The sequence below is a fragment of the Sceloporus undulatus genome, chromosome 2, assembly GCF_019175285.1.
Source record: "Sceloporus undulatus isolate JIND9_A2432 ecotype Alabama chromosome 2, SceUnd_v1.1, whole genome shotgun sequence".
NCBI lineage: Eukaryota > Metazoa > Chordata > Lepidosauria > Squamata > Phrynosomatidae > Sceloporus > Sceloporus undulatus.
In genome coordinates, this window is record NC_056523.1 from 101,352,299 (window position 1) to 101,366,128 (window position 13,830).

At 40.0% G+C, this 13,830-nt stretch overlaps 1 protein-coding gene across 8 annotated transcripts in view; it reads right to left on the reverse strand.

Annotated features, from left to right (window-relative positions):
* Nucleotides 1-6,142: 6,142 nt before the first annotated feature.
* RAPGEF6 (Rap guanine nucleotide exchange factor 6) overlaps nt 6,143-13,830 on the reverse strand; it is a 159,978-nt gene continuing 152,290 nt past the window's right edge. For all 8 annotated transcript variants that reach the window (XM_042449260.1, XM_042449261.1, XM_042449255.1 and 5 more), the window contains one exon: nt 6,143-11,648. In XM_042449260.1, coding sequence (XP_042305194.1) covers nt 11,623-11,648 — 26 coding nt within the window. In that variant the 3' untranslated portion in view covers nt 6,143-11,622. The remainder of the gene's footprint in view (nt 11,649-13,830) is intronic.

Below are 13,830 nucleotides of genomic sequence, written 5' to 3' on the forward strand. Positions count from 1 at the left end.
GGAGGGTGGAAGCTCCACCCCGGCACGCGGCCCCGCCCCGGAGGGTGGAAGCTCCACCCCGGCACGCGGCCCCGCCCCGGAGGGTGGAAGCTCCACCCCCGGCTTCGGCCCCCCAGTCTATAAAGCTGTTGTGGTTTTTGCTAGCTGCTGCTCAACAAAAGAAGCTCTGCTAGTGCTACGGAGAAGTCCTTCCTCAGTCCACCCAATCTAAGGAATCGGCACACCTGTCATCCCTCACATATGGGGCAACAAAATATGGAGGGACATATCCATCATGTTTATTTGTCTGTTTAATTTGTATGCTGCCTTTTTTCCAGAAGGGACCCAAAGCAGCTCACAGATAAAAACATTTTTTAAAAACTACAATAAAAATGTTCTATTTATAATTTGTCTCTGTTCTATTCCTTGGTTCCATGGCTCACTCTGATACACCAGTTGTCATGAAACAGGGGGTGGGCATCATGAGGCCCTCCAAATGTCATTGGGCTATAGCTCCAAGCATTCTTCACCAGTGGCTATTCTGGCTAGGATTGGTGGGAGACACAGTCCAACATCATCTGGAGGGCTGCCTGTTTCCCACCTATGTCTTAGATTTTTCTTTTTAAAATATGTATCTGTTCCTTCCCTGCTCTGTAGCAATAGAAGCAGAACTATTTGCTGTTATCAAGTATGGTAGAGCACCTGTGTACTGAAAGATTTGAAAAGACTGCAAATATATGTATTTTCCCCCTCTTATTGAAAAAGAAGCAGCGAGGCTGGCTGTCTTGATAAGATGGTCAGTCGCAGAAGGCTTCAGCACATTCTTGCATCCATCGCCTTTCCAGGAGTAAGGTTATTTCCCTTTTCCTAAAACATGAGCATATTGTCTGCCATTATGCAGCTTGGCCTGCAGCCTTGAATAGTTAGTTGCAAGTTGCAACCTAGTGGGAGATTAAGCAAGAGGAAAAGATATACAGTACTGTGCTGCCCTCTTGTGCCAGATGTTTTAAAATTCACTGCTGCTTTATTGACTTTTGGGTGTTCCCAATGTCACATACACATGCTCTATTAATTAGTGCTTCTCAAACTTTAGTCCTCCAGATGTTTTGACCTTCATTTCCCAGAAGCCCTAGCCAGGGAACTGAAATCCAAAGCGTCTGGAGGACTGAAGTTTTGGAAACAATGTTCCATATTAATCACGGAAGGCTGCTGTTAAAACTTTGCTGAGTATCAGAACGGAAACAGAGGGACAATACTGCTTATTATAAAGCTTTTCTAAGGCCACTCTTCATCTCAACAAAAGTGGAGATTTGAGGCCAACAAATGAGAAGACAAACAAATTTGGTCAAGTAGGTAATAACAGAGGAGGGATGTACTATTTTAAATTACTCATCTCCACAGGGAAGAAAGAATAATGCAATCAATTTTTTGCTTGCTGAAGGATCCACTTTAAAAACTGTACAGATTTTCAGAGTTCTCAAAATGGGGAGAAACCCTCCCCTCTTCACTTTTTTGTTTCTTATGCAGTGTAGATGCAAGGTGGGAAGGGGAAACTGAATGAGGATCATGGAGGCTATAGCCTTTGACAATCCTTACACAGCTTCCCCGCACCACCCCTGTCATTAGGTGAAGGGATGAATGTTAGGGACTGCGGTTAGAGCCCCACCGCCTGCTATCCCACTGAGACCTGTTACAGACTGCCAAAATAAAGCTGCTTCGGGTCTCTTTGGAGGTATGCTATTTAAATGATGCATGCATCCTAAGAATCTGGAAGCTGCACCAAAGCTGCACTCCAGTGCTTAGGAATGGAGTGTGGCTTTGGCGCGACCTCCGGACTCTTAGGACCCATGCATCAGCATACCTCCAAAGAGAACCAAAGCAGCTTTATTTTGGCAGTCTGTAACAGGCCTGAGTTTCCTAAAATAATCTGTTGTCCTCTGGTGTGCGCCAGATGATGCTGTCCTATTACCAGCATAGAAGTAAAATTCAGCCAGTCTGGTAGAATTAAAAGAAATAGCCATGTTAGTATGGAAAATCAGTATGCAGAGGGATTTTGTAGCACCTTTGACTGACTGAAAGAGAGAAGTTGGTAGCATGAGCTTTCATATACTTGAGCCTATTTTCTCAAATGCATGGTTAGATTGAGTATATGGTAGTGGGATATGGGAGGAGAGATTATTGTCATTTGCTTCAGGCAGAAAATGTCCTGGGCCAGCCCTGGATACATAGGCATAGGACATCAAAACTAGGGAGAGATGAATATATACAGTGCTCACATAACTTAGTTGTTTGTGGTGAAAGTGTATGCCCTTCACATGTTGGCTAGGATTAATGACAGAATACATCTGGAGGACCAAAGGCTCACCCCTTGTTGAGGAGCTGAATTGTGGTATATTTAATCATCTCCCTCTAAAAAGCTGCAATCTTATCTATACACTGAAGACAGTGGAACTAACCTATAAGCGAATATGCATGAAATGCTGTACATTCCCCAAGTACCATGTATAACTGGAGAAACAGACTCCACAACTTTCCAGACAGGCACATTCAGTCCCTTCATCTTTGATCTGAAGTACCATGAGCTACAGAAAATGTATTAGCACTGTTTTGTGAACACTGTGAAAACAGAAGACTTCATATTCTGCTTTGCCACATTGAGGGGGAGGGGTGTTTCATGCATATGTGCCTTCAATCACCTGTCAACCTATGCCAACCCCATGAAATTCATAGTTTTTTTTAGGCAAGCACTACTCAAAGGAGGTTTTACTAATCCCTTCCTCTGAAATATAGCCTATAGCACTTGCTTTTCCCTGGCAACCTCTCATCCAAGTACTAACCCTGCTTACTTTCCAAGACCAGACAGGATCTGGTGTGCTGTTTGTTGTTGTTAACCATCCTCAAGTCAATCTCGACTCACGGCAACCCTGTGGATGAGACACTTCCAAGACTCCCTTTCTTCCACTATTTTTCTAAGTTCTTGCAGACCCGCGACTGCCTTAATTGAATCCATCCATCTAGCCTGTGGTATTCCTTTCTTCCTACTTCCCTCCACCTTCCCTAACATTATTGTCGTTTCTAATTATTCACAATGTGGCCAAAGTATGACAGCCTTAGTTTAGTCATCTTTCCCTCCAGGGAAATTTCAGGCTTGATCTGTTCTATGACCCATTTATTTGCTCTTTTTGCTATCCTCAGCACTCTTCTCCAGTACCACATATCAAATGAATTTATTCTCTTTTTGTCTATTTTCTTAACTGCCCAGCTCTCGTATCTATACATGGTAATGGGAAATATAACTGCTTGTACGATTGTAACTTCCGTGCTTAGCTGTTTATCCTTGCTCTTTATTTTTCTAGTTCTTTCATAGCTTCCCTTCCCATTCTTAGTCTTCTTCTATTACAGCTAGATAAATGTGAATTAAAATTGCAGAGCATAGAATAAGAGTGGAGAAAGTGTGGCTTGGGGGCTCCCAGAACCTCTTTGATTGTGTTTTTTAAAATGCCCCAAATTCCTTCCATGCTTCCTAGGAGGCACAGGGGACAATTTTGCCACAGTAAGGGTGGAGATAGTTAGCCTGTTATAGGCTAAGAAGGGATATAAAACAGAAGGTCAACCATAGGTTGACTTTCTAAAATGGGCCATGGGCCCACAGATTGTGTAAAAGTCCTCTCTGTGCATGAGACAGTATGTTAGGACAAATAAAATCAGAAATGACATTTTCAACATTCAGAGGTAGAGATGCAGTGGACATAGTGAGGGGAGGAATGCAACCACCCCCAAGCCCTGGCAGTTACATGCCCCTGCTATAAAGTCTGTAATCAAGCAAGAATATGTGAAAAGGCTGGCACAATCAAAAGAATTTATCTTGGCATGGAAGGGGGAACAGTTATTCTGTTTGGTTGAATCCAGTTCTTTTGTAAATGAATGAGCTTTCCACTAAGACAGGCCTGTAGCACTTGTGGCCTTCTCTATTACAGCTCCAATACTTCCCAGCCACTGGCCATGCCAGCTGAAACTCCATATACACAGCAAGAAATGGTAGATGTCCAAGCTGGGTTCAGGAGAGGAACAGGCACTAGAGATCATATTGCAAATTTACATTGGCTAATGGAGCACACCAAAGAATTTCAGAAGAAAATAAGCTTGTGCTTTATAGATTATAGCAAAGCTTTATAGATAATGAAAAACTGTTCTAAAGAAATGTATGTGCCATGCCATCTGATTTTCCTGATGGGTAATCTGTAGTCAGGACAAGAGACTACTAGCAGGACAGAATACAGAGAAACAGAATGGTTTCCAATTGGCAAGAGAGTTGGCAAGACTCAGAGGAAGAAGGTGTGAAAACTGGAGGAAGGACAATTTAATATTGACAATTTAAGATATGTAGATGACACCACAATTAGCTGAAAATAGCAAAGATTTGGAACCATTCTTGAAGGAAGTCAAAGAAGAAAGTTGAACTTTAAGAACAACAACAATAAAAAACAATGAGCATAGATTATTTATATAACTTTAAAGCTTTGACTGAGGCATGTTATAAACGGGCCTTTAATACGCCCCCGTCACGTGCTAGGGGTTGGCTGAGGACCTAGCGTCCATACCGGCCTCACCCCTAGCACATGACGGGGGCGTAAAGATGGCGGCGCCCTATACACACGGGTGCCGCCATCTTTACGTGCTGGACGCGTTGTGTCCGCATGTGTCGCCCCAGAAATGACGCCGCAAATGCGCCCCTTGCGCTTCTTCCGGGGCCTGAGAAGGAGCGCGATTTCCACGCTAAATGGCCTGTCGGCTGAAATAAAGTTGATTGATTGATTGATTGATTGATTTCCGCGCTCCTTCTCGGCAGCGTCCGGGAGCCGCGCCGTTTAAAGGCTGCGGCTCCCAGAGGGTGCAAGCGGTGGCGGTGGCAGACCGCCGCAATCCGGCGGTCTGTAATGCGCCTGAGATTTCCTGCGTGGCAGGGGGGTTGGACTGGATGGCCCTTGTGGTCTCTTCCAACTTTACGATTCTATGATTCTAAAGTAGATGATGAGGATATTCAAATAGTTTAAGATTTTCCATACCTTGGCTGACATTAAACAAAATGCAGACTGTAACCAAGAAATCAGAAGACTAGGATTTGTAAGGACAGCTGTGAAGGAACTAGACAAAATCCTGAAGTATAAAGATATATAATTGAATAAGACCGACAAGTAGGAAATCATCTCATATGAAATGTGATGCTGGTGAAGAGTTCTATGGATACCAAAGACTGCTGAAAAGACAAATAAATGGGTATTAACATAAATAAGCCTGAACTCTCCTTAGAAGCCAAGAAGACTAAACTGAGATGGCCTTACTTTGGATGTATCATCTGAAGACATGACTCAATAGAAAAGAGAATGATATTTGATAAGGTACAAGACAATAGGACAAGAGGAAGACAGCATTCCAGATAGATATATTCAACCAAGGAAGCCATGGCCCTGAATCTGGAAGAACTGAGCAGAGCTTGGAAGCCTCTCGTTGATAGGGTCATCATAGGTTGAAATCGATGGCAGTTAACAACAACAAAAGCTGTTAGTTCTATTTAACATAGTACACAAAATCAGATAGTACTCCTTTTAAAATCCTCCTCCTAATCCTCCTTTCATAGATTAGCATGAGTATGAAAGAAAGAGGCTTTTGCTTCCTCCCATTCCCAGAAACTCTAGTTGGTATAGCTCCTTGTGCCATTGGGGCATGAAAGCAGAGACAGTGGTGTGAGAATCTGGCAGCAGGGGAAGGAAGGAGAGGGGGGGGGGGGGGAGGCACACCACAGGTCCTGCAGCTGCATGCAACCTGGAAGGGCATGGATTGTGTCCCTTGTTATACACCTACACTGAAAAATCCAGTTAAATAAACAGGTGTCAGCAAGCAAGAGCCAGAAAGGTGCAGTGGTCTGAATGTTGGACTCTGGAGACCAGGGTTTGAATCCCCACTTGACCACAGAAACCCAAGGGGTGACCTGGAGCAAGTTATACTTGCTCTGCTTCAGAGGAAACTCTGAAGTCAGAAATGACTTGAGGATACAAAACAACAGGAATGCTATTTATCATCATCATCATCATCATCATCATCATCATGTAAAGGGTTGGTGGGTGGGGAACTACCGTAAGCGGATGAGAGCCATGCACAGTAATCCAAGTTAAGTCTTTTATTGGTTCCAACAACATTAGTAGATCGGATATTAAACAGTACTTTTAAACATTCTCTTAACCAAAAATATAACAAATATTTACAATCACTCAGTAAAAATACAAAAAGCATACAGAGGCACTGTCTTTCTAAAAGACATAAGTGTAAGAGGTATCAAAAAATAGAAGACAAACATTGCTTGTTACAGAATACTTTACAATCACTGACTTGTGCAGTTTTACAATTGCTATTGGAATACCATTACAACTGTGCAGTTTTTGCCCATATGCTCACATATGCAAAATGTTATTAATACATACATACAAGCTAAATTGCATTCCATTTATATATAAAGAAATTAAAGACAAAGACGATGACAAAAACAATTGGAATGGGGCAGGACTGAAGAGTGGCAAACACTCAGATTTTGAACAGTTGGCATTTAAAAGCTTAAGTAAAACAAGGAAGTATCCCTTTTTCCTCAGCTATGTTTTAAAGACAACTGAAAAGAAATATTACCTTTAAAATTATATTTTAAGAAGTGGTATACTAGAGGGGGAACCTATAGCTGTGCTATTTTGCCTGTAATTGTTTGAATAAAGGGTTGAATAAAAGAGCTTTCTTTTCTTCTGGTTTTACCTCCCTACTACAATTAACCAAGAGCATGAGAAAGCAAGCAAAGCAGAAATAAAGCCAGAGAGTATTGGTTTTCTCGGTCATTTGCTGCATGATGGTGTAGTGCTTCAGTACTCTTCCCACAGGAAATGGTTTTAAAAGTGTGTCTTTTTTCTAGCTGGAAATATCTGTTTGACAAAAGACATGATTTTAGGACCTTCTCCCGCAGGAAGAGAACTGATGTGCCACAAGACCATGTGGTAAGGCACACAGAGGAAGCTGCTACTCTCTGGCTTTATGTTCACTTTGTTTTCTTGTGTGATAAGGTTCCAATTCTCATGCAATACCCCTTTTCACATTATTCAGGTCTACTGCAGGATCATGCAGAAGTCCATGAAGAAGTGCTTTCAAAAGTTTAAGCGAAAACCATCTCCATTAGTGTCCATGCAGAATACTCCAACTTTTAGGAGAGAAAGGTGAATCTTGAAACCCCTTTCTCCCGATGAAAATCGATTTTGGTGGTTTTTTGTTTTTGTTTTGGCTTTATCTTACTGTTAAAAAGTAAGAGTATAGAGAAACCAATGAGCTCCCCCAAATCACTACTTTTGAAAACATCAGTACGTCTAAACTAACATTTTTCTACCTCAATGTTTTGTATTTTCTCACAACATAAGTGACGTTATCAAAGTGAGCTTGACTGGTAGCTCTATAGGTCTATAGGTCCCAGTTCTAAGTACATATTAAGCGACAGAACCCTAAATCCAATTGTTAGTCTCAACTAGAATAGAACCACTGGAACAATGAAATTTTACACAAGTGCTGATCTGTCATATGTCCACTGATTCAGTTGATCTACTCTTCCCCCTTATTCAAGTAACCACCTGGAGATAAAAAAGTGACATTGATTCTACATCTGAGGTTGCTAAACATCTCTATATTTAGCTGATTTGATTTGAGCCAATTTCCTCACAATAATATATTGAAGAAAGCATAAACTATATGTACAGGGTGGAGGAGACCATTTCCCAAACACATGATGTAGGTTAGAATTGGACAAATGATATAACAAAAACACAAAATGTGAGGAACATGTGGTGAATACATGTAATACAAAAATGGCATTAACAGCATAGAAAACAACATTTAAAACATTAAAAATTTTAAGAACTGATTTTAAAAGGTGATTTTGTCTCTGTGTCCGGCCTAAGCCATGTTGTATTTTGGCCAGTGTTCCTGATCAATGTGATCAGCTGATTTAAAAAAAGTAAAACAAACAAATGAAGATCAGAGCAAGGACAGATTGAGGCAACTCACACTGTGCAAATATGAAGCCATTAAAAGAGCTCACTTACCCAGAGTATATTTACACTATATAGTCTCTGTATTAGGAAAACATGATTAACAAGATGTTCACTGGTTTTAAAACCAATGTACCTGAAAACTAAGAATTACTAATGTTGTCAATATGAAGACACCAAATTTAAAAAGGTAAATTGACATCAAATGGCTGGCTTAATGGATTTCAAATGAGGGGAACAGACCTTGAATTTCATCCGTAACAGAAATGTAAGAAGTGATGGACATATAAACTGGGAATGGATTATTACCTCATGAGTAAAGGCTTTGATCCTTTTGTTTTGTTCCTGTAAACTGAAACAAATATTTGAGGTTACTGAGAAATTACATTATTGGCCTCAAACACCATACTTCCTTGTATACTTCTAGATATGTCTAAGTTACCAGGTATGCACCACTTGATAAACATTTGGATTGGATTTTCTGAGAGCTAAGGCTTTAGGTTTACATGCCCTCCCCTTCAAGGATAGTCCCATTCTTAGGTAGCCCTGGCACATCAGGGGAGAAACACATATTCAGCGAGAGGCACTTGAAGTTCTTACTCCAGTCCATCAGCAGGCAGAAACAGCCGACGTACAGTTTTCAGCTGAAGAGCAGCTTGCCCATTCTGTTGGATGTCAGTTGTGTAAGAACTTTCAACACCACATCCAACTATGCATGTACTTCCACCCTGTCTCTGCTATGGCTATCTACGATTGTGGCTCATGGATCTATCCTACAGACATTTAACTGAAATCAACAGAAGTTGCAGAATGGTGGACTTCCAAGCTGGGTTTACAGAGGAAAAATTAGCTGTAGATTGTGCCTATGTCTGCACTGATACATACGCTGAAATCATGGATGCCAACTTGAGTCAGTGTTTATATTATTTCATTAAGCTCATTGCTTTTATTAAGGCCTTGACAGAAAAGACCGAGAGCAGACTTGATGTCTCAGCTACTTATTTCAGACACTTAAGGTTTGAGTGTTGCCATACTGTCAGCTAATTAAATTACAAATTAGGTAGCTTCTTAAGTTCCTCCTATTATTTCTGGTTTCTTCAAACATACCCTCTGGTTAGCTATCACTGTCCTAGTCAATATGGATAATGCACATAGAAAGTCTTTAAGATTTAAAAGTAAAAAACAAAAATTAGTACTTGTGTTTGGGGTGCTACCAGAATATGATGGATTTGCCTCACATGCAAAAGAAAATTTGAACGCTCTTTATAATTTGAAGTGTAAAAATAAGTTACTCTGAGGCACCATTAAAACTGACAAACATCTTCCTTCTAGCTTCAACTGTAAACATTTACGATACTAAGATTTACAAGTAAACTTGAAATATACATTGACACATTCATGTCTATTTATAATGTGGACCATAATTATGTGCTAGAGGAAGAAAATAAAACAAAGCTTACTCCAGTTTTTCTCCATGTACTCTGGTTGGCTAAGTAAATTGCAACCTTAGTTTAGCCTAACTGTAAACTATCAGTGACTTTGCTTTATCCTTTACTTTGCACACATATAATGTGTGCAGAATCCAGGGGTCCAGAATTTCTGGCAAGCTTCAGCCAGGCTGTTTAGTCTCTGAAGAAGCACTCAGCATCAGAACTCAACAGAACATCCTTGAAGGTCAGAAGAAAGATGGGCTGATATGTCTGCAGTCACACTGGGAGTATAAGGTGCCCAAAAGGCACTGGTCCTCAGTATCTCTGGAGCCCAGCACCTAAGTCTGGGATAGGCAGAACACTTGATCTTGCAGTCATATAAGACTCCTAGGGCACTTGAGACTGATTCCTCCAGAGTGCTTCCAAAGTGGAGAGCAACTGAAAAAATAATTGCTGCCTACTGTCTTTCATCCACAACAGATGCATTCACTAATGGAGAGTTAAGGAGAAGCATTTGTGGGCTCCTGTGAATGGCAAAGAAACCCAACATGTTTTATTTAATGGGCTCTTTGAGGGTGGGTTATCTGATATGAATACCTCAATAAAATACCTATACTTAAAACTATTCAATATGTATAGGAATCAATCTGGGGTACTCTAGGAGCTCAAATGCATCTGGGTTGCAAGGACAGGAGAAGAAGTGTACAGTAGCCTACAGTGCAAAAATTCAAACCTAATGGTCACAAATTATGTAATGAGCATTTGCTTCTATGTTCATGTGGCTACAGAGATATCTGAAAAGTTAAGTGCAGAGCTTCAAGGGAGCTAAGTCTGACAGGGGCTTAACATACAATGAATTTCCAAGATAAGGGTTTATCCTGGATCCTATGCATTTATGTGAATCAACAGGGCATCTGATCAGGTACAGGTCAGGTTGAAGTCTGATTTCCTTGGGAACCTGAAGGTTTGATATTCAAGGTGAGATTCAAGATTTAATGACAGTGATTATTAAGAGAAAAAACTAGATTCAAACATTTCTCCTCATTTTTGTGGTTCTGTTTGAAACTTTCAAACACTGCAAGCTGGTCTCCCAAAGAGCATATGTTGACAGGTTCTTTTCCAGTGCAAGTCTTGCTGAAAGGGAAACAGCTCAAAACTTAAGGACAGAATTGACAAACAACCATTATCTCCTTGTGCTTTATCTTTCCTTTTAAAAAAAAATAAACAGTGGGACTTGTGCCTGATGGGTTGTCTGGCAGACAATGTTGTACATACAACACAGACCATAAATCAGTTAGACTGAAGGGCAGGAAAGAGAATATATTGAAGAAAAAAAGAAACTGCATGTTGTTCGTTAAATCACTTGATAGTGAAAAGGATGGTCTCATGTATTTTACTGGATTTAAAATACAGGACCAACAGATGGCAGTATTCTACTGCTACATTTATATTAAAGTACACAAAGAATTGACATTTTACAAGAGAGGTTTATGTTCCACTGTATAAACCTCTTGCTGCACTGATGAACATCCAGTTCCTCCGAAGTCCAAAGTGTTCTGCTTAGCACAAGACATTTCATTAGCAACTACTTTGTTACCTTTCTTTGTAAAAGCATTCACATTAGCCAACCAGAGCATTCCAATATACATACCTGTATAAACAAACAAAAACTCTTATATAAACTCCAAATTAATAAATTAAACTTCTGATTGCCGCAGAAGTCTCCTTGGTTTTGCTGAAGTTTTTGCAGTTTTTGTAACTACATAAAATAACATTCTTCAACTGAGAGCCAGAATGGCCACAATAGAAAATATCTGTGTCAAGTCTACTAAAAGATTAAATCTATTTTCTAGAGAAGAATGCTTCCAAGGTGGCCTCAATGCATTAAAAGTTAGATCCTTCTGAATATTGGCTTCTGCAATATAAGGTCAGTATTCTTCAGATAAAGCTCTTTGTCTCTTTAGCAGACTGAAGTTCAAAGTTACAATCCAGAGAAGTTCACCATAATATTCAGAATAGAAGCAAAAAGCAACATTTGGAAATCAATAGCAGCAAGCTGTCAGCTACAGCTAACAGTATTGTATGGTTCCTTCTTACGACGTTCTTGTGACTTGAGGCAATTTTCACAGGAAGCTGATAGGCTAAACAGCTGATACTTGTTCATCTTCTGTGAAACAAGAAAAATACTGTAAAATGTCTATGCCATGGTCATGTAATACAGTCAATACTCTAATCATATCCACTCTCAACCTATTATGATAAAAACTGGAAACCAACGGCTGGGAAACACATGGCCCGCCAGATGTTGTTGGACTGCAATTTTCATCAGCCCTAGCCAGCCTAGTGAATGATGAGCAATGCTGGGAGATGGAGCCCAACAACATCTGGAGGGCCACACTCCCTGATATAAAAGAAAAATTATTACATGCCCTTTCTGTAATGAAGTTATTTAAAACACGAACTATATAGTAATGTCAGTATGCCAGACTTATGCTGATAAGGCAGCTTTCTGCAATGAATTCTTTTGCTCTAATCACCATCATCATTTTAAATTAACTAATTTAAATCACTTTTTTAAAAAATGCACACACTTCCTGATTAAGTAATATCTCCATATGACTGCTTGGATAATTTGTCAATTTTAGAATCATAGAATCATAGAATTACTGGTAGGTCAGATTGCTCCCACAGTCTCCTCATGCCACACAGTCAACACAGGGTCTTTCAATTAACTTAAATATGATAAGGAGACATGGTGTTCACAGAGTGGCAAAAAGTTTTAAATTATTTTGCACATGCCCAAAGAATGGTTGTTCCATAAGTAAATCTTTGGAACCCAGCTATACTTTGTAAGTGGGCAGAACACTAAGGTTGTCATAAAATGAAGGAGAGTATGTTGCTCTCCTTAATTCCATTGTCAGACTGAAAAGCTGAGTTCAAATATCCAATCAGTCACAGAGCAAGTTTGTATTAGTCCAGCTTGTACTGATAGGCAAAGAATCATGTACTTCTGATAGGAATGGCAGGATTTTTAAAAATATAGAAAGAATATAGAAAGAAAATTTAACAGATAATTTTGCTACAGAAATTAGTGCATCTTAATGGAGGCTCTTTACCAACTTGGTAACAGTACCTCAAGAGACAGAGGTTGAGAAATGCAACAAAAACATGGACATTTTGATCTAGTATTTATGCAAGATTTATAAACGTCATTACACACAATTACACTTCTGCAGCCAGGACAACAGATCTGCTCACCCATTCTCCCCTTCTTTTTGAAATAGGGGACTGTAAATGCAGCGCAACTGCAAGCTTCCTCAGACAAAAATTGCCAAATTATTTTAAAGTCAAAGAAGCATGTCAAGTTACATTTGTGCCAAGATCCTGATCTTGTAAGCACAATTTCAGCGTGAAAGACATCACAGTTCATGCATTCAATTAAAAACGAAAAATAATGTGCTAAACAAATGAATAACCCAAAAGTGATAGAGAACAGAGGTACAAATGGAATGAAGGACAAAATCAAACTTGTGTGTTTTTATCAGGCCAACTAGAAGCAAGGAAAAACACATAAAACTTCCACATTTGATTCCTTTTAAATCTTCATGAATTTGTGAACTCACTCCATTAGAATATGATTGGTGAGGTGTAAAGGGCTCAGAATAGGGGTCAAGTACAAAGTACTAGTGTGGTCCAATTAGTGGGTCTCTCAGGGTTTCATTATTGCCTACTAGGCTATTTTATGAGGTTTGAAACTTTTGCTTGTAAATAATTGAAATTGCAAAGCAAAGCCTCAGCTGTTTGCAGTCTGAGCACATTCTCTTCAGAATCTTAAGTGGGGCGGGGAAATAATGGCCATTATTGTGTGGCCAGCTGTTACTTAAAACTGTGGCACCTCCGACTGCTTTTTTCAGAGTCTGCTTATATAGTAGTTGGGCCCTAAAATATTCCTGCTGCATAGCCTGTGAGAAAACGCTTAGTCTACTACCTGAGAAAAAACTCAAGAAGCAAAGGTCTGCATTAAGAGTTTCTACATAGAATAGAGCAGGAGTTCCAGCCTGTCCTCCGAGGAGCCCTCGGGGCTCTGTGTGCACTTCCAAGGTGCTCCACAGCCGCACCAGGAAAATGAAAGAAATATTTTTATATATACTCCTAAACACAATTAACTTTTAAGTCATAGGGTAGGCCTTTTAGGGGCTCTGCCACAAAAATAAGGGCTCTGTGAGCAAAAAAAAGGTTGGGAACCCTTGGTTTAGAGGGTTACCATGTACTAGGAGGTTATGTGCTCCTGCCCTAACTCTACTACTAATTCAGTAGGCCTCAACCTTGAGATTCTTGATTTTGTTGGA